Below are 19,957 nucleotides of genomic sequence, written 5' to 3'. Positions count from 1 at the left end.
GCTCTGCACAAGTCCCTGACAGGAGGGGGCAGCCGGGGGGGTCGGGCTCTGCCCCCAGGGAACAAATGATATGATGAAACGGTGTCAAGTTGAGCCAGGGAGAAGTTTAGATTGGATATTAAGGAAAATTTCTTCCCTGAGAGGTGCTCAAGCCTTGGCACAGCTGCCCAGGGCAGTGCTGGAGTCCCCATCCCCGGGGGGATTTAAAAGCCCTGTGGATGTGGCACTTGGGGACAGGGGTTAGTGCTGGACTCAGCAGTGCTGGGTTAAAGGTTGGACTCAATGCCTTTAAATGTCATTTCCAATCTAAACAATTCTACATTTCTACTGATTTCAACTGGAAAAGGAACCAGCCCCCTAACTTGACGACACCCCAAAATGTTGATACAACCACAACTGGGAAGACAAGTGAACACACACAACAGCGTGGTAGCAAAATTCTTTACTAAAATATCAAACATGGAACTGTTGGCTCAACACTCTCATGTTCTATGCAAACAATACAAACATTGGCACATGTTTGACATTGACATTGCATTGTCACCTGCACAAATCCGGGAGGAGCAGCATTCCTGTCACATCCTGCACACACCAGGAGCCTTTGTGTCCCCTTGCACCTCCATGTGAGGCAAAACTTCCACTGCAGAAATCCACCCTGTATTTTCAGAAGTGCCTGGGAGCATTGTACCTCCACAGTGAGGCTGAGTCAGAGGAGCTGTGAGACCAAATCCTTGAAAATCCTAATTTAAACTGAGAACGCGTTAGTTGATTAATTAGGGTTGTGGGGGAAAAAAAATTGTATCAATTTTTCTGCATCCAAAAACTGATCTTGGAAGAAATAGAGTGTGTGGAAATGCAACCAACGCTAAAACACTGTCAGCTCTGCTGATTTCTGTACTCCTCCCTACTTAGAAGCAATGGAGGAACTTTCAGATGACCTTTTCAAAGCTATTAAAAAAAAAAAAAATTAATGATCTTCTAACCCAGAATGCATAAAAACACTGGGGTAGTGCTCTACTTCTGCACACAAACTGCCCCCAAACTGCCCCCAAACTGCCCGAATTCTTTTATCAGCCAATACAAAACTTAAAAAAATAAGTATATGTACACTGCAGTATTGTGTTTACAGTTCTAGTTATATTTCTGATCATTTTGTGATGGTTTTTCATAGTAAAATACATATAATTTTGCAAAAGGCCACTAATGCTGTTTTGATTGTTTTAAAATTCATGATCTGAGGCCTCAGCTGCAAAAGCTAATTTAATTTAGCTGATACATATAAACTCACTAGCACAGTGGTTTTGTTTAAACAAATGGATTTGCCTTACATGCAATCATCTGCTTTTTCTTAAACACATTTTCCAGCAGGGTAGCTTATTATTATTCAATTAATATATTCTTATTCAAAACAGCCTAGGGAGCAGGGAAGAATTTAGTCTGGAGAAAAGGAGGCTCAGGGGGGACTTCATTGCTCTCCACAACTCCCTGACAAGAGGTTGTGGCAAGGTGAGGGTTGGTCTTTTCTCCCAAGTAAAAAAAGCAACAGGACAAGAGGAAATGGCTCCAAGTTGCACCTGGGGAGGTTTAGATTGGACATAGGAAAAATTTCTTCACAGAAAGGGTGGCCAAGCACAGGAACAGGCTGCCCAAGGAAGTGGTGGAATGACTCTCCCTGGAAGTCTTCACAAAATGTGTAGACGTGGTGCTTAGGGGCATGGTTTTGGGGTTAATGGTTGGGCTCAGTGAACTTGGAGGTCTTTTCCAAATTAAACAATTCTGTGATTCTGTGAATTACAAGATTATTTTCTGATTTGCACAAAGAAAATCATTACATTGAGGAAAATTCTGTGCAGCAACTAAAAGCATTCACTTGGGAAGCCACTTTGCAAAGAGGAGAGGAACAGGCTCCCAGGATCCCTGACATTTCAACCTGGACTCATCTGCTCCTCAGCAGAGCTTCAGCAGTAACAAATTAAATGCTCATGGACAGCCAGGCCATTAGAGACTGATGTGGGGACAAAACATTCTGAAGGCAGCAACAGAGACATCTTGTACAGGTCACTTGAAATTACAAATGCATCTCCCTGGAAACAGGATCAGGATGGTTTCTCAGACCATGCCCGAGGACTTACTCCCAACAGCACATCAGCAATGGATTTCATAGAACCACAGAATGGTTGGGTTGGGGTTGGAAGGGACCTTAAAGATCATCCATGTCCACCTCCCTGCCACCTCCTACTAGGATTTAGCCCCAAAAATACAGTGGTTGAGTCTGCAAAAGTGACTGACTGAGAGCAGCACCGTCTTCCCAGTTAGCAGCTGCATTCAAGTTAACTGGGAGCACTCCTGAACTCCAATAACAGCCACAGCCAAGAGGTTGAGCTGGACTTGGTCCTCAAGAGTGACTCTTTTTATGCTGATGCAAAGCCACAGACTGCTGACACCAGGCACAGAGGTGGAAGTGAGACCTTCAACTGCCTGCAGGATTATTTCATTATTGTTTTATTATTATTTATGACTATATTATTACCTCTGAGAAAAAGAGGAGAACATCGGGCTGATGATGCTGTCCCAGCTCACAGACCTCAACCCCTCAAGACAGGGAGCTAGGAATGACCAGGAAACATTCCCTTCTGCTCGCCATTTTTCCATAAATTAAAGGAAAAACCAGTCTGCACCTTGGGCACAAGAGCAATGAATGGCAAAAGATATTTCTGCCTAGTACATGGAAAGAATAGTGATTAAAAGATGTTGCTTGGCTTTATCAGTCTGACCCATCACACTTTTTGAAGGCAGCAAAAGTATTCAGAAAATAGCTGAACTTTAAGTAAAATTGAGCTGCTTAAATATTTTAATTATTTAAATAAATTATTAAAAGTTTATTGAAGAATCTTAAAATGAAGAAGGCTATTCTTCTGACAAAAAAAATAAACATTGCTTCTTCCGTCATCAGTGGTCAAAAGTAAGTGCATGATCTCAGGTTACTCTACACCAGAAGAAAATAAATAATATGACCATTATTAAACACTTCTCAGGGTTTTCCTGCTGAAAATATTTATCCTGCTCTTCAGACACAGGCAAGTAAAAAGAGATACTTGAGAAATCCTCGCCAAGAAGGATTTGAAAAGAAAGAAAGAAGAATCCTTTTAAATGAAAAGAAACAATAAAAAATAAATAACACCAAAATAATAAAATCTCTTTTCCTGTCTTTCTTCCATGCTTTTACCATGCTGGGTGTTGGGTCCCCTCAGCTCCCCTCAGGAACAGAATAGACTCTTCACTGCTTTTTGGAAAGAAACACTTCACACAGACATTACAGGCACTCCGTGCTGCTAACACCGACCTTGCCTGTGCCTGCAGGAAAATCAAACAGGACCATTGCATAAGGGAGGATTTCTGAGCTCCCTTCTCCCTCCTCAGAGCCCTGAAGTATTTTTCACAGCATCTGTTGTAAAGACCCTGCTCCTTATCTCTGACACTTATAATCACCTCAGAGATTTCATGAGGCTTTTCTTGGGAATGAAGTAAGAGATAGGGCTCCTGGTCTGAATGATTACTTGAGCACAACAAGACCACTAGGTCTTGTTCAAAAGAGAAATATCCTCCTGTCTTCTCCCTCACACACCCAGTTTCTCATTGGAAAAAAATGTCTAAATCACTGTTAGTGACTCTAGTTTAGCCTTGCCAAACCATTCACAGTAGCTCTCAGGCAATCAAAGTGAGACACAAATATAAAAGATGTCTCCAGGGTCTATTTTAATAGGAAGAGCAGGACACCCTCCACTGGCTCCACCATGGATTATTTCCACCAGGAAGCACACACACCAGGAAGCAGCTGCAGCAGCTTTTACACATCCACCAGGTGACCTGCAGTGCCCAAGGTTGTCCCAAGAGCATTGCATGGGCAAATTCTACCATCTCTGCAAAAAAAATTGGTGTAGACTGAAGGAGGGATCTGTGCCAGGCTGCAGCTCAGCCCACACAGAGCTGGCTGCAAGGGCAGGGCTGCAGCTTCCTCTGCCAGGAGGGAGCATCCTGACAGCTACAAATACCATTCCTTACATGCCTGCACAGATGGCTGCAGTAATTCATCAAGGGCGACCAGGAAGATGGTGCAAATTTTATTCTCTGAACAGAAGTGCTTTGACTGTTTGTTTGGTACTGCAGAAATGTTCCCAGGCCTCTGGCAGAAAGATTTGGAGGGCAGGTTAGCAGGCCTGAATGTTTCAGAAAACAAAAATTAATCATAATTATAACTTGGGTAGAGCAGGGATGCACGGAGGTGGGAGTGAAGGGGAGAGAAAGAGGTTTGCATATTCTTGGGCAGAAACAGGGAATTTTTTCACAGAAAGGGTGGTTAAGCACTGGAAGGGGCTGCCCTGGGAGGTGTTCAAGGAATGACTGGATGTGGCACTCAGGGCTCTGGCTTAGTTGACAAGGTGGTGTTAGGTCAAAGGTTTGACTCAATGATCTTGGAGGTCTTCTCCAACCTTAACAATTCTCTGATTCTGTGATTAAAATGACCATTTAAAAAGTCTTTAACGAGATGGAGCTGGAGTTAATTGGGAGTTTGCTGGAGTTGGGAGCAGCCCTGTAAAAGCAGAGAATTTCAGTTCGTTAAGTGGAGCAGGGTAGGTGCTAGAGCACTCCTCCTTGATTTCCTGCCACCAGGCGATTCCAGTAGCTCAGCTGCTCAGATGGTTTTATTTCATGGCACGTCACGATTTTCTTAAAGCGAGGGACAGAGAACCTGATCCTTTCCGGGAAAAACGTCTGCTCCGAGTGAAGCTCCTCCAGCTGAATTTTTAATTTGGCAAGGCACAGCCCTATGAACACATCCTCCAGTTTAATGAATGGAACACTCTCAGAAATGTTGTAGATCTGACTGGCTACGTCGCTGGATAAAACATATCCAGTCCCGGAACAAAAGGGTGGGTAGGTCGTTCCTGGATACTCCTCCCTACTCACATACCACTTACTCCATCTTGTCCTTATGGGGTACTCATGCAGTTTTAAAAAGCCTGTGAAGAACCCAGCAGTTTTCTTTTTCCTCAGAAGCAGCTCAGTGAGGTAAAAAACGTTGACAAACACGTCTGTGTCGGTTTTCATCACGAAGCTGGACTGGGAACAAAACCGGTGAATCCACTCCATTCCCATCATGGTCTTCAGGGTCAGGTTGTAATAGGTGTCTGTAAAGTTCTTCTGGATGATGTCTCTGTACCTCTGGCTCTCTTCAGCGATGCCAGCCTGCTGGCTGGGATCCACAGGGCTTCCCAGGAGGAAAAACGTCACCAGGCTCTTCCCAGCCACCGTCCTCTCCTTGCCCCAGGTGTGCCGGATGGCCATCCTGGCATCCACCTGCTGGAAGGAGGACGCCACGAGCAGGACAAGGAAAGGAGGGCTCTTGTGGCAGTCGATGTCTGGGAGCAAAGAGAAGTTCCCTTCGAGCCTCCTGAAAGTCTCTGTGGGGAATATGTAACCCTGGCTGTTCTCACAGAACAGGCAGAACCTGGGCCAGCTGTACAAAACCCAGAAGCTGGCACTGCTGAGCCCGGCCAGGCAGACAAACAGCCTGAACTTTCTGAAATCCATCTGAAAGGAACAAGAAGGAACAGCACATCCATAAAAATAATCCCTGCTTCCTCTCAGTGCTGTGCTCCCAACTCCCTGCACAGGGATTTAAAGCCAGGTCAGCTCTAACTGAAAGCTGCCTGTTTGAGGGCACTCACCCACGTGCATTTCCCCTCCTGTCACCCCCACGAGATGTTCTGCTGGCAGACTCACACTTGGGCTTAACTTGAATCTGCCCTCCAAGCCACTGTGTCCTCAGACATCCACACAAGCGTGTCCACTGACACCACATTACCCAGGCTGATGCTTCAAACCTGCTCCCCATTTTCAGCACCCTACAAACCAAGTTTAGACCCACCAGGGCCAGAGAAGGAGCAGATTATGTGCCCATATCACAGGGCAGAGAATAACAATGATGGGGGGTTTGGGGTTTTTTTTAAATACCATGTTTCTCCATTTGTGCTGTCCCAGAGCCAGCAGGTGTCCAACAGGCACACCCAGCCAGGTTCCTCTCATCTTCATCACCTTTGTGTCCTGTGGGGCTCTTGCACCAGCCCAGAAACTGCTCCTGATCCTTTTGCTGCAGGGGCTATGCGTCACATTTTTGACGTTGGGTCAGGTGCTCTGAAGACAAGAAAAAAACCAAAACAGCAGTGGGTCACATTGTTTGGATGTTTCAGCTTGTGCAGAGTTTGAGTGCTGAGTTTGACTCACTAGGACATGCTGAGGTAAGAAGGGGGTTATCCTATTCCCCTCTCCTCTTTAAGGGAGAGAGATCCGAACAACAACAACAATGTTCACTCATTTAACCTTGTAGTAGATTAATGAGCTGCACATCTGCCTATAAATCTAACAGAAATTTTGAGTGAGAGAAAAATTATCAAAGCAAGCCCAAAAACCTTACAGTGCCAAAATGTTACACATCTCCATTAATTAACCTGGTGAGAGGAGCTTAAGGCTCGTGTTGCTCATTCCAGTAAGCCACAGACCCACCAACTACTATGTTAGAGCACTAGGATGAGGCAATTTTTATCAGGGGGGAAAATGCATCTCCTTCCCCTTTCCCCCTTCTTAACAAAGAGTTGTATCTGGCTCCCCATCTAAAAGCACAGCAAACCAAGTTAACCATGCCCAGAGCTGCAGCGTTCTGGGGACTTTGATCTTTGCCTTCTGACCAGGAATGTTCTGTGTAGGCTCCCCCAAGTCAGATTAGTGCCTTCCTTTTGCTCAAATTCCCCTTTCCAGGCAATCAAAGGTTTTGCATTGCAGGATTTAAGTTCATTTGAATGTCCAGCCAGGTGTTCCTGGAACCAAATCCAGTTCATTTTACCCATAAGAATGTTCCCATTAACTTCAGTGATTCTTAAAAGCATGGAACAAGTAGAACTGGAGTCTTGGTTTACTGGCATTCCCCCCACAGTGAAATGCTTTTTTGCAATGATTCACTGATGAATTTTGAAAATATTTCAGAAGTTCACATTTCTTCTGGCACTTATATTCAAATTAACTTTATCCTTAAATAGATAAGGATTTTTTCTTGTATGTACAGTTCAGAGTAGTTCTGTAATTAACTTTAAAACTGCTTTAGTTAAATACATACGTAAAATTGTGAGATGATACATTCACAGATATATATATGTATATACAAAAGATTATACAAAAATCTTCTCTGCATCTGTTTTAACATTCTTCAGTGGCCTGGGAGGAAGCACATGAATATCCTGAATTGTGTTTTCAGGACAGAATGGTGTTTTGAGGTTGACAATGGAGATGTACAAGAGATTTATTCCTGTCACCAGGAACAATATCTGCCTGATATTTCTCTGTCACAGAAATTCCAGAACACGTACAAACCAAACACTGAATTAATTAAAAAATTGAGACCAATTTTGTATTAAACCCATTAAAACCTTTTCACAAATATTGAAGTGCAAGATGCCCTAACACACAACAACCATTTTACAAGATTTCAGTAGAATCAGACTGATATAACATGACCATTGTTTACTTTTCTTTCCAGCACTGGTAACAGATCTAAAAAAACTTTAAAAGGTCCTTGTTTTGGACAGCTGGGAGAGCAGCCTCCCACCTTCACCATTCTGCCTTTCCAGAGCCACACTGTCCTCCTGATTCAGCCGATGTGTGAAGGAGCACAGCTCGTATACACACATAAACACACAAACACTCACTGGGCAATGCAAATGTTTGTAAATGCATGCAAAGTGTAACCATATTTTATAAGTTTAGCAAGAGGCACACGTGTCCATGCATCCTTTCCCAGCAGGGCCCTGTGCAGGGATCAAGGGATAGGCAGTGGCTTGATACAAAGCGCCCACTATCCCAGAGCGAAGTCTCCTTTGGTTCTGACCAGCTTTTGTCATCAGCTTGATCATCAAAAGGCAAAGTTGGGGCTGTCTGGAAGTGGAGGAAGGGAGCTCTTTTCCCCTCACATGGAACATTTGCCATTACTCACTGAGGTATTTGTGGAAGGGGGTGGGGAGCGAGGCCCAGATCCCACCAGTAGCACCTTGGGCGTCCCCAGTTTGGTGTCTCAGCTGTCTCTGCCTCCCCAGCTGTGTAATCCATCCATGTGTAACCTGGAATCATGGAATGTTTGGGTTGGAAAGGATCTTAAAGATCATCCAGTTCCACCTCCCTGCCATGGGCAGGGACACCTTCCACTATCCCAGGTTGCTCCAAGCCCCATCCGACCTTGGATTTACTGAGAGAGGGATGACAGACACAAGCTGCTTCCTCTTGCCAAAGCCATTGTTCTCCAAAAACCATCCATTCAATTCTTGTTTGCAGGTGAACGGGGAGAATTCTGAACACGAAAACCATTTGTATTAGCAGAGGCAGGGCAGCTCCTTGGAGCACTGAAGTTTCTGTACCAGGGGATTAAATCACCCTGGTATTGTCTCCTTACCCCTGGGATGCTGAGCCCCCATCCCATCCCCATTTTGCATCAAAGCAAATCTTTCTGGTTTTATATCAAGTCCTTTTTCATGATGTTATACTTGACTTTTCCCTGTGATCTCAGTCAGAAATCACAGTTTTTAATTATCTCAAAGCTTTTTCCATCTCCTGTTGTTCCAACTGCAAAATATTTTATGAAGGGCCTTACCAAAAAATTGCCTGCTTCATGTCCTAGAGACTTTTCTTAAACTGACTGGCACCTCCTGGGTCTCTGCAGATCCAAACGTGGCTTGCATGGAATGCTGGCACCAAACAATGTGGGAGGTGCAGCCTCCTCTCACACACACCTGAAATGAGCACGTAAAAAAAGACTCTGCTCTCTCCCATCAACTTAAGGGGAGTTGAATTTTTTTTATTCTCTTTGTTATTTATTAAATATCCCCTTTTTTCTTGAGACTGTCTCTTTTAGACAAGTCTCAATTCTTCATTTTTCAGCACAAAGTGTTACAACTCTAACATTGAATACAAGCAAGTGCACACACTGCAATGGTTACAAATGACTGCACAGGGCTCTCCAATTTGGTAGCCATGAATTAAGCCAACCTCATCAAAGAATTTTCTTTTTTTGGCCACTCTTCAATTGCTTTTTCTATCAATTTTCGTCTGCTGGGCTTCCAACTCATCCCTGATGTAAGTGCAGCATTCTTGTCCTGTAATAGCACATTTTTCCTTAAGGCCATGTGGTTCTGTAGAGCCTCATTCCTTCCAACATTCTATCCAGCAATTAGTTACATTTAATCTTTTAGCTGCTTTAAATTTTCATAGGAATTTTCATGAAACTCTAAAGGAGTTTTTGGCAAACAAAGATTTTGGTTGACTATTAAGATACATCTTACACGTATGAGCAACAGTTTAGTTACCAGGTTATTCATTCTCTTTCCTCAATTTTGTTCTGGTTGGGGATAATAATTTAAGTTTAATAGCATAATTCATTCTTTTCACCTTCCCACTGGCCTGTGGCTGGCACAGAGTGTGTAAATCCTGCTGAATTCCCAAGGCCTTGCTAACTTGCCCCACTGTTCCTGCAATAAAATGAGACTCTCTGTCTGATGACATTCCTAGAGGAGCTCCAAAGCACGGAAATATTTGATTTAGCAATATTTTCACTATTTCTTTTGCCAGGTCGGTGCAGCAGGGAAATTCTTCAGGCCACCCAGAAAAGGGATCCACTAGGACTAGAAGATATTTACAGTTCTCTTTGCATGGAAGTCCTGTAAAGTCAATTTGCCAATAATCTCCAGGAGAGCTGCTACATTTGATAGCCTCTATCACAGCTTTATTTTCTCAAGAACTATTACTTGGCCATAGGGGTGACTGCCCATCCACCAGGGTGAAATTTAGAATATAATGCTTCAAATAACTGACAAATTTTTGAACTATATTCTGGTTTAATACCTGACTCCACAGCTCCATAGCTGTGACTGCTCACAATCAGCTGGGCCATCCTTGGCATGAGGGAATAATTTAAAAGATTTCCCAGGATCTGGGAAGCTCAAAGCTGGAGGCCTCATTAGTGCTTTTGAAGTCATTTAAAAGCAGCCCAAGCATCATCAGGCCATATAATAAAGTCTTTATGGGCAGTTTAAAAAGTCCATACAAAGGGTAGGCCAGTAATCTGAAATTCCTTTAAATCTATTACAGTGAGCCATTCCAAATTTATTTATTTATTTGTTTCCTTTTTTTTTCAGTGTGGTTATGAGTGTTTTGGGTTAGTTAGCAATTTTATTAATTGCTCTTAAGTCTTGTACTAACTGATAATCTTTAGTATTAACATTTTTGACTGGCAAAATTAGAGTTCACCAACAACCTGGACCTTAAAAATTTGTTAATGATAGGTAATGAGCCTTTTCAATGTGTTGATTTTAAAGGCTATTGGTTTTGTATGACCAGGCCTGTGTCTGATTTTAGTTTGATTCCCACAGGTTCTGCTCTTTTTGATTTTCCAGGGATGTCCCTGGCCCACACAATGGGGATTACTGCATCCTTCATTTCCTTTGGAATAGGCTCAGATTGGAAAGTCAGTTCCTGTAATATAAAAATTGAAGTTTCCACATATTTAGACACAGGGATTTTAATCTGAAAGTCTCCTTCCTGAAACTTGATTTGTGCATTCAATTTTCCCAGTAAGTTTTTCCTTAATAACTGTTTCAGAGAGTTAGGCAGGTACAAAATTGATGGGTTATTTATAGTTTTCCTACTTTGAACTTCACTGGTTTGAAAAAGGGGTGCAGTTCACAAGTTCCAGTGGCACCAACAATTGTGATGGAGGCATCACTTAACTCATTACCTTGCAGGGTATTTAATACTGAATAATTGGTTCCTGTGCCTACTAAAAATTCCAGTTTTTCGTTTCTTAGTGTGGCTGTTACCAGAGGCTCTGCTATTGCCATGAGAGGGTTTGGAGGAGTCCTGGGTTTTACCTGAGGATTCTCCTGCCTCCAGTATCTATGTTTTTTATAAAATGTGCATTGATTTGTTCCCAATCTTCCTAATGAAGGCTGAGGAACTGAACCCCTTCCCCTGTTCAAGGCTCCTCCCTGGGGACGAGAATTTTTTGCTGTTTTCTTTTAGAGCTGCTATAATTTTTGGTTTAGTTTTTTCCTGTTGGTTTTTTTTTCTTTTTTTTTTTTTTGATTTGCACATTTTGATATATTGCTCTTACAAGATCAAGTAGTTTACCTGTATTAAAACTGTCCATTTCTTGGCTTTTCTGTAGTTTTATTCTAATAACATCTGAGGATTGTCCTATGAAAATAGGAGCCAGGCAACTTTTACTTTCCTCCCAAATGTTTTATCTTTATTTCTCTCTTATCTATGCCTGCAGCCAGCCTTTTCAGTCCTCTATGCACAGGACTTTACAGCTAAGTCTTAAACTTTCTTTTTTCCTTGACAATCTAAATGCTGGTAGCTGTTCCGCCAAAATATTAGAAAACCAGGTTTCAAAATCTCTGTTTTAAAATACCAGAGGGCTAAGTTCTAAAATACCAAAGTAACTCATATTTAAAACATTAAAATACTAAGTTCCAAAACACTAAAGTAACCCAGTTTCAAAATATTTGCATACTAAGTTCCAAAGTACTAAAATAATTCCATTTCAAAACATCAGAACATCAAGCTTCAAAATATCAAAATAACCCAACTTCAAGATATTAAATTCTAAAGTACCCAATTCCAAAATACCAATTTTCAGACATTTTATATGGTCAGGATTCCCAAACCCAAAAGAATGCATTAATGTCACAATGGGATCCTACCTGTGTCCCAAATGAATCTGGGGGAATCTGTGATTTTCTGCTGAAAAATTACAGTGCCAGGATGAAAAATCCAGAGACTCCCCCAGGCTTCACAGGAGACCAGGCACTTGTCCTGTGTGGGTTCACCAGAAATGACACCAAAATTGGCAGGAATAAACTTTTCTAACTTTCTTTCTGTTGCTTCTTTTTACATAATCTGCCAAAAACCCGCTGGAAGCCTCTTTATCTGTTTCCCCACTGGTCCAAGACACGTTTTATCATCCTCTGGGCACACTTTCACATTGTTTTATTTTGGGGTTTTTTTGCCAGTTAGACTTTAAGGTCTATTCAGCAGCTTCAGGGGAGCTGAAAATGTTTGTTCTCTCTGGTATTTTTCACTGTGACCCGATGAAGAAGGTGGCCAAGGTGTGAAATCCAAATCCCACACCACAGCACTCTCTACAAGTCCCTATTTCCACCAGTGGCACAAACTCCCTCCTACATCCTGCCACGGGCAGCAGGTTGGCTTTAGGGTCTCTCTGCTCACACCACTGACCCTGGTGGAACCCCTTCGTGTTCCCCAGAGATCAGGTCATGGTAACTCCTGTGACAAAGCCCAATTACTCCATCAAAATTAACCTGATGTCTCCTTTAGGTCTGTTAATGAGTGTAATTATCTGAACAGCACCAAGAGATCAGGGCTATGAGCCATATAGTTCAGGAAAAGCAGTCTGGCCTGAGGCAGGGAGAGGGAAGTAGGTCTGCAGTCCCCCTGAGGAACAGGTTCAAAATATCAATTTAAAGGAGTAAACTTTTCTTAACTTTTCTGGGGCAAAGCTCCAGTCGGGCCACTGGGTTCAGGGTGCTGTCTTTGCACTGAGGTCACACACATCAGCCAGGGAAAATCCCAAACCACAAATGATCAAAGTGCTTTGCACCACCTGCAAGAGTCCTCACTTTGTAAAGAGACTCAAACAGCTGCAGCCCCAAAATCAGAGGCACGACTTTTAAGAGTGTGACCAGGAGCTACAACCTCAAATCCTGCACAGTTAAAGTCAGCAGCCTTATTCCCATTTTCCTTTCCCAATCACTGACTGTAACATGTGCCCTGGTATAAGGACTAGCAAGCTGCTAACTCCCGATTTTCCTTGGAATACAGCCCCTAAATTGCTTTTTCATAAGCTCAGCATGACACAGAGAAGGATTAAATGCACATAGATAATAAGAAAATGTCAAGAACAGCAGGACATTTATTTTTTTCCTAAATGCAAGTGTTTCAGAGAAGCAGGGGCTGGTTTGGAGCTCTCCAAAATGACATCTCTGGCAATGCAATGAGTTCAGCAGCAGCTGGGTCACCTTTTTTATGGGAACACACATGGGCAGCCTGGTGTCCCCTGCAGCTCAAGCTCAGAAGGCAGGGAGGGATGGCCAGGGCTCTCTGGCTCAGCAGTTTTTTGCTGTCCCTCCCCTCCTGGAGCAGGACATGGCCTGGCACCTTCCTTGTCAGGAGCAGCAGCACCTGCCCAGCTACCACACAGGGCTGCCAAAACCAGGGGTGGTGAACCTCTGCTTGAAATAGAGGGTTTCATGGGGACAGGCATCCCCCAGGAACTTGGGCTGGCTCCTGCCCTGTGCCCTGTGGAGCCTCCCAAGCCAGGGGTGACTTTTCCAGCTGGAAGAGCTGCACATGAGCGGCCACCAAGGTGATGAGGCTGAATGCCTCCCTCTTGGCACTTTAAAATGCTACTTTTCAAAGGGAGGGGCTTAGGGCAACATGTATTAACAGTGTGCTCGCCCAAACTGGAAGGGAAAAAGGGTGGAAACCCAAAAAAAGTGCAGAACAAGGGAAAAACTTTTTCTGCTGCCCTTACTGAACCTTTTTCCCTCTAATACATCTCACCAGCTTCTGCTATCAGGATGGTGTCTCCTTGTCAGTCCAGCAGCAAGACAGAGCAAGGCTCTGTTCCTCTTCTCCACACACACCAGTTTCTATCACTTCAGCACTGAGTTTCTGGGCTCATTATTTAAATCCTCACCCTTTTCTTTTCCTTTCTTTTTTGTCCTGATTATTTTTGTCTCTTTGATTTTTCTCTGGTTTTTCTTTCATTTTTTCTGCAGGGCTGCTGTGGTGGGGCTTGGCTTTCCCAGTTGTTCCCAGGCCTCCTCTGAGGGGATGTGCACAGCAAGAGGGGCTCTGAGGGCTGGGGTTTTATTTTAAGCTTTCCATGCTTAAAATTAAATTTCTGGGTCTCCAGAAAGGCCAAAATGTTTTATGGCCAGGGAGTGACTCTGTCACAGACCCAGAGCAGGAGTCCCTAAGCCATCAATTAGACAACAGATAGAAAAGGAGCATTACTGTTATGGATTTGCAAATCCTTCTTCGTTGCCTGGCTTATGTTCTGTCATTATGTTACTAATACCCATTTAGCTGATTGACCCTGTGACTCCAACAACAGATTGAATTTTCTTTGTAAAAACATTGGGCTGGTTTTTATTTACCACTTCAGGTTTTAATAAGGAAAGAATTAAAAACAATTAAAAGAAAAAAAAAAGTACAGTAAAAAAAAAGAAGTTATTAATTTTCTAGAGAAAAAAATATTAGAGTGAGATGTTACATTCTAGCTTAATATAAGCCAATACAAGTGAAATGTATAAATTATATGATATATACAGATATTTGCTGTATTCTTAAGAGCCTGGCCAACACTGGCACAGTTATAATAAGCAAAGAAACATTTTTCACAGCAATCAAAGAAAAACCATGATCAAAAAAAATAGAGAAACTTTAAATTATAAATTGGTTAAAATTCAGTAACTGAGTAAGAGTCCCTGCAAGTTTCACTTCCATGCCCCACTGTGCTATGAGACAATTTCAGAAGAGCCACCTGACCCAGAATAACTCCTTAAACTCACCCCTGTAGAGGCAAATTTGCACCATTTCTTCCTCTGAATCATATTTTCTGTACCACAGATGGTGATTTACTGGTGGTTAACCACAGTCCCAGCAGATTGTATAAACACAACCTAAACACGGCCACTCTCCCAGAGGCAGAGCACAGGCACAGGAGGAGTTTTGCAGGCAACATTCACCCATTTAATAGCTCCATCTTAATTTTTGTGAGGGAAAGAACAAACATTTGTGGGCCACATCCACCCAGAAAAGTGGCAGATAAAGAAGTGTCACCTCGGGTGTGGAGATCTCCATTATAAAAATGGTTGCAATGGCCCAGACCAGGTGGCCTTGGGTTCCACCTCTGTCCCTACCCAGATGCCTAAAGGAGAATAAAGATCATGGCCAGAGGGAAGCCTTTGTGGCACAGGATTCTTTTGAAGCAGAGGATGCATCTTCCTCTTTATTAAAAAAAAAAATCATCAAGAGCCATTAGCTCTTAATGCACCTTGATCTCATCCACCCAGCCACGAGCGCTTGCTCATAACATCTGTTTGGAAAAGCCAAAAAAGCATCCTCAGACCAAAATGTGATTTTGCCCTCAAAACCAGCAAAAAGTCTGGCAGGAGGTGCAGCTCCTCTGGTAATGTTGCAGGAAAGAAGTGCTGCAGCTGAGGAGTCAAAAAGAAATGTGTTCCCAGGGACTTTAGCCAAGCTAAGGAAGCTCGCTTCTATTTTAAAATATCAGTTTGCTTTTCCAAGCCACCTGCAAAATTCTCTGGATGAATCCTGGCCCTAAAACACCCACAAAAACGTTCAGTTTGGGTATTTAGTAAGACCAGATCCTTCTTCCAGGATGGAGAAAGATGCTGCAGTGGGGGCTGGAGGCATCCTGTTGCAGAGCTCGGACCATCAATGCAGGGACACGGCACAGGACACCCAGTACAGTCCAAACCCCACTGCAGGTGCTTTGTGTCCTTTTTAGGAGCATATTTGGACACTTTTGATTTAATCCATTTCCACTGGTGATGGAAACACAGCTGGCAGGCAGCCAGCCAAGGGCATCCTCTCTCACAGGCAGGGAAAATAGCAGCCCTGGGGTTCTCCCTCCTTGCTCTCTCATCTTGGTTTCTTCCCAAACATTCAGCCTAAAAGCCTTGTCCTCCTATCACTGTCCTCTCTTCACCTGCTGAGTCAACCATGCCTTCAACCATCCCTTTCTGGGTTTCTCTCCAGCACTAATAGACTCTTCTTCTAATGCTCCCTCTACTCCTACAGTGCCTCCACTCTCCTTCAACCACTGATGCTAATGGGCATATTTAACTTCAGAATGGCCTCATGAATCAGCAATTTCACCCTACTTGCTACATTCCAAACACCAGATCTCAGCACAGATAAGCAACTGTCCACAATGGGATGAACCAGAGGAACCTGACCCTGTGTAAACCCGTGTTCTTCATTGTGCTGAACAGGAACAAAATCCAGCTCACGTTCTTCTTATCTTCATAAACAAAGCAATGAGGAACTTTCTTCCTCGGGCTCTTGTGGCCACTGCCAGGACTCCAAAAGTCCAGTTCTCTGAGTTATAGAAGCACCATTGTTCAAAAATTCTATGCCCCTAAAGCAAATTATTTATTGCACCCTCATTTACAAGTAGTACTGCTTGTCATTTTTTATCATCTTAATGCAAAAGAGAAATAAAACTGAAAATGGTATTTCAGATAGAAAGAAGATCTTGCTCTTCTCCCTTGGAAACAGTCTCAAGATACATGAAGGAAGAAGTAAAATAGCACTGAAGTGATAATTATGCAGATTGTACAAAAAAAAAAAAAAATTCAAAATGGGAAAAATTACCAATAAAGATATTCCAATGTTACTTCTAAATCTTTGAGTGCTGCTCAGTCCTGACGATATCACTGTAGGATAAGGACCTGACAGGATGTTACCTTGCAGATGTTTTTACTCCTCTATTTCAAGCTGGGGGAGCACTTGGAGCAGGTGAGCCTGGTGCTTGTGCTTTGCCCTTTGGTTTCATGCTGCCTCTTGGCACAGTCGTTTTGTGATGTTTGGAACTTTATCCTCCTCCAACAGTTGAACTAACCCTTTGCATTCATGTGTCTGTGAAAGCAGCAAGTCTGGTACTTCGGGAGGAAAAATCTTCCTGGGCATCAGGGAGTTTCCACTCTGGGCAGAGAGAGCCCAGGACAGGCATCGGAACTCCCCTCGCTGTCCCGTGGTGAATGTTACCTGGGAGGGACAGTGTCCAGCTCCTCGTTTGGCTTATAGGGCTCAGGCAGAAAGCAAAGGAACTCAAATCCAACAGCGGGGCCCTGATGCTGGCAAATCCCTTGTCAATAACTACTTGGCTTTAAAAGTGCTGATTACACACAGAAATGTTTGCGGGATCAGGTCCAGTGGCTGCTTTTTAAATTATTTACCTGTGCTTCGTTAGTCTTCTTTTTTCAGCATTTTATCCAAGCTCCCAGCAGGACAGCGAGGAGAACACTGCCCTGGCTTTGTCCTATCTGATCCTGGTCTTCATGTGGGGCTGCCAAAATGTTCCCCCGTGTAAAACACCCGTTAAGTCCGGCAAACGAGATTACTCGTGGCTGCGTTCTCACCCCCAAATCAGTCTGCCGTGGTGTCAATGACCACGATACCCGTTTTACCAGGGGATGGTCATCGCAGTCCGGAGCCCACTGTGAGGCCACGCACTGCTGGGGACATCCCCGGATAGGGAGGGCTGGATTTTGATCCCGGTGTTCCGAGCGGGGTCACACCTGCAGCCCCCTCTCCTCTCCCTCTCCCTCTCCCCACCCACCGCGGCCGTCGGAGAGTTTGGGAAAGTCGGAGACGGGGTTCCGAGGGCACACCCACGGGCGAAGGGGCTCAGTCGCTGCTCAGGGTCCTACCTGGAGCTAGGGGAAGGAAGAGGCACCTCCTCACCCCGGGCGCCCGCAGCGCATCCTCCAGCGGCTCCGGCGGCGGGCGGCTCTTCCCAGCGGGATCGCCGGCTACAGCCGTGCTGGCGTCCCCCTGTCCCCCCGGAGCCCGGCCATCCCCGAGGGGCTCATCCTCGGCTGCGTCTCCGCAGCCAGAAGCGAAGGAAGGCGGCGATGCGGCAGCGGTAACCTGAACTCCCCGCCTGCCTCTTCCCTCTCTCCCTCCTCCCTCCCTCTCTCTCTCCCTCCCTCTCCTGCCTCCCTCCCTTCCTCCCTCCCTCTCCCCCGTGGGGAGCAGACCCACTGAACCGCTGCGGCTCCATCGGCAGGGAAGGGCAGGTTAGGAACTGGCTGTGAATGTTGTTATTTTGGATATTTTGGATGGGAGGGGGAGGCAGCGTCCTGCCAGGTGCGGCAGCTGGAAACCGTGTCAGAGCAGCGCCAGCCCTTCCCGGCGCTGGGAAAGTTCGGCCGGGCGCTCCCAATTACCAGCAGCACAGCCTTGATTTGCTCAGTGGGAGAGAAATCCCCCTCTCAAAAGCCTGCATCGAGGCACCCTCGGGGGGGGGGGGGGGGGGGGTTTCCTGATGAGGAACGACAACCCTGGGAAAGGGGAAATGGGAAAAAAACCTCACCCTGTGCGTGCTCCGGGGTGACAGCATCCCTCAGGCTCCGCTCACCGCCCCTTTCCTTGGAGTCCCGCGTCTGCTTGACCCCGGAGCTGTCTGGGCTCCGCACAGCCCTCGGCCCCAGGCACAGGCAAGCCTTTGCTTCAGGGCAAAGTACAAGTCCAGGCGGGACAGCCGAGCCGTTTCCAGGGCCACTTTCAATACTTGGAGCACGTGGAGAACTGCAGCACTTTCTCCTTGATAAACTGGCCCCTGGGGACAGCAACAGTGACAGCTTCACACCACAACAATTATTGAAGCAAATGGCTCCGGGGGAAAGACATTTCTCTTCTACAGGCTGCAAGCTCCAACAGAAAAGGATATTCCCAGACAAACGTTATGGATAAAGCAGCCCATTTAATAGAAAAATGCCCACGGACGATCCAGGGCACTGTGAATTTCTAGCGAGAAAATACTCGCTTTGATTTGTCATTGTCATTTTTTTGAAACAGGTTGTTAGAGCGCAGCATGAAAAAACACGAGACAGATCAATCACTTCGAGCTGCTGGCAGTTCCCTTTCTCCTCCCCCTCCACTCCAAGGCTGGAGATGGAGAGATGTAGTTAAGGAGACACACAAAACGCTGTTTGCTTGTTGTACTTCACAGGAGAAATACGAGTGAGAAGAGAAGTCCAGATCCACTTCCAGATTTGCTGCAGAAAGGACGGCCCCAAAAGCTTTTTTTTTTTTTTTTTTTTTTTGTTATTCAAAAAAACCCCACTCCTGCGTTGTTTTAGTTTCCTGTAATGAGGAAGCATTAGCTAAGACACCTAAGAATGCCTGTGCCTCCTTCTGTGTGCATGACTCTCTCCTTTGTACTCCAAGTTCCTAAATAAACCTTTCCTTTAGTTTTGGGAAAGTGCTTCCTTTGTCACAGTCTGACCTACAAAGTCTGACAGCTACTGCACACACAAAAGCTTCTGCCCTCCACCTGGAAACGGGGCATTTTCCCATGGAAAATGGGAAAGCAGTGCGGGGGCTGGGGCTCCAAACTCTGCCCACACTGCTGCTGAACATCACACTGCACACTGGCTGCCATCAGGGCAGCCCTAAAATGAGAAATCATGGAATCACAGAATGGGTTGGGTTGGAAGAGACCTTAAAGATCATCCAGTGCCACAGGGAGGGACACCTTCCACTGTTCCAGGTTGCTCCAAGTTCTGTCCAACCTGGCCTTGGGCACTGCCAGGGATCCAGGGACAGCCACAGCTGCTCTGGGCACCCTGTGCCAGGGCCTGCCCACCCTCACCAGGAAGAATTTCTTTCTCATATCTATTCTAACCCTGCCCAAAATCAAGGCTGTTCTTCCTTGTCCCGTCACCATGCCCTTATGGAAAGTCCCTCTCCAGCTGTCGTGTAACACATTAACTGAGAGGGGCTCAAAGGTCTCCCTGAATCCTTCTCTTCTCCAGGCTGAACAATCCCAGCTCTCTCAGCCTGTTTCTCTAGCAGAGGTGCTCCAGCCCTTGGATCATCCTCGTGTCCCTGCTCTGCGCTCACTCCAACAGATCCACGTCTGTCTCATGCTGGGCACCCAGAGCCGGACACAGCGCTGCAAGTGGGGCTCACAGGGGCAGTGTAGAGGGGGAGAATGCATTGCCAATCCATGTAAAGCAGTTTCCACTCCCTCCAGCCAGGCCAGTCAGCTCCAGGTCACTGCTCCCAGCCTGCTCTGTGA

General features: G+C 45.1%; 1 protein-coding gene and 1 long non-coding RNA gene across 13 annotated transcripts in view; one reads left to right on the top strand and one right to left on the bottom strand.

The window, feature by feature from the left end:
* Positions 1-427: 427 nt before the first annotated feature.
* The window catches only part of B3GALT5 (beta-1,3-galactosyltransferase 5), a 33,282-nt gene continuing 13,752 nt past the window's right edge, over positions 428-19,957 (bottom strand). Inside the window, exons 2-6 of one of the 12 annotated variants that reach the window (XM_069014379.1) lie at positions 18,248-18,493; positions 8,696-8,834; positions 8,045-8,395; positions 6,016-6,195; positions 428-5,592 (exon numbers count right to left, since the gene is read on the bottom strand). In XM_069014379.1, coding sequence (XP_068870480.1) covers positions 4,639-5,592; positions 6,016-6,093 — 1,032 coding nt within the window. In that variant the 5' untranslated portion in view covers positions 6,094-6,195; positions 8,045-8,395; positions 8,696-8,834; positions 18,248-18,493 and the 3' untranslated portion in view covers positions 428-4,638. The other 11 variants (XM_069014472.1, XM_069014563.1, XM_069014648.1 and 8 more) reach the window with 11 other exon arrangements.
* LOC138110523 (uncharacterized) lies at positions 17,887-18,983 on the top strand. The gene is made up of 2 exons (XR_011150976.1): positions 17,887-17,951; positions 18,733-18,983. It is a non-coding gene; the product is annotated as an uncharacterized lncRNA (long non-coding RNA).

This window comes from Aphelocoma coerulescens, chromosome 1 (genome assembly GCF_041296385.1).
Source record: "Aphelocoma coerulescens isolate FSJ_1873_10779 chromosome 1, UR_Acoe_1.0, whole genome shotgun sequence".
Lineage (NCBI taxonomy): Eukaryota > Metazoa > Chordata > Aves > Passeriformes > Corvidae > Aphelocoma > Aphelocoma coerulescens.
The sequence above is the reverse complement of the archived record's forward strand: the minus strand, read 5'-3'. Positions and strand labels throughout refer to the sequence as shown.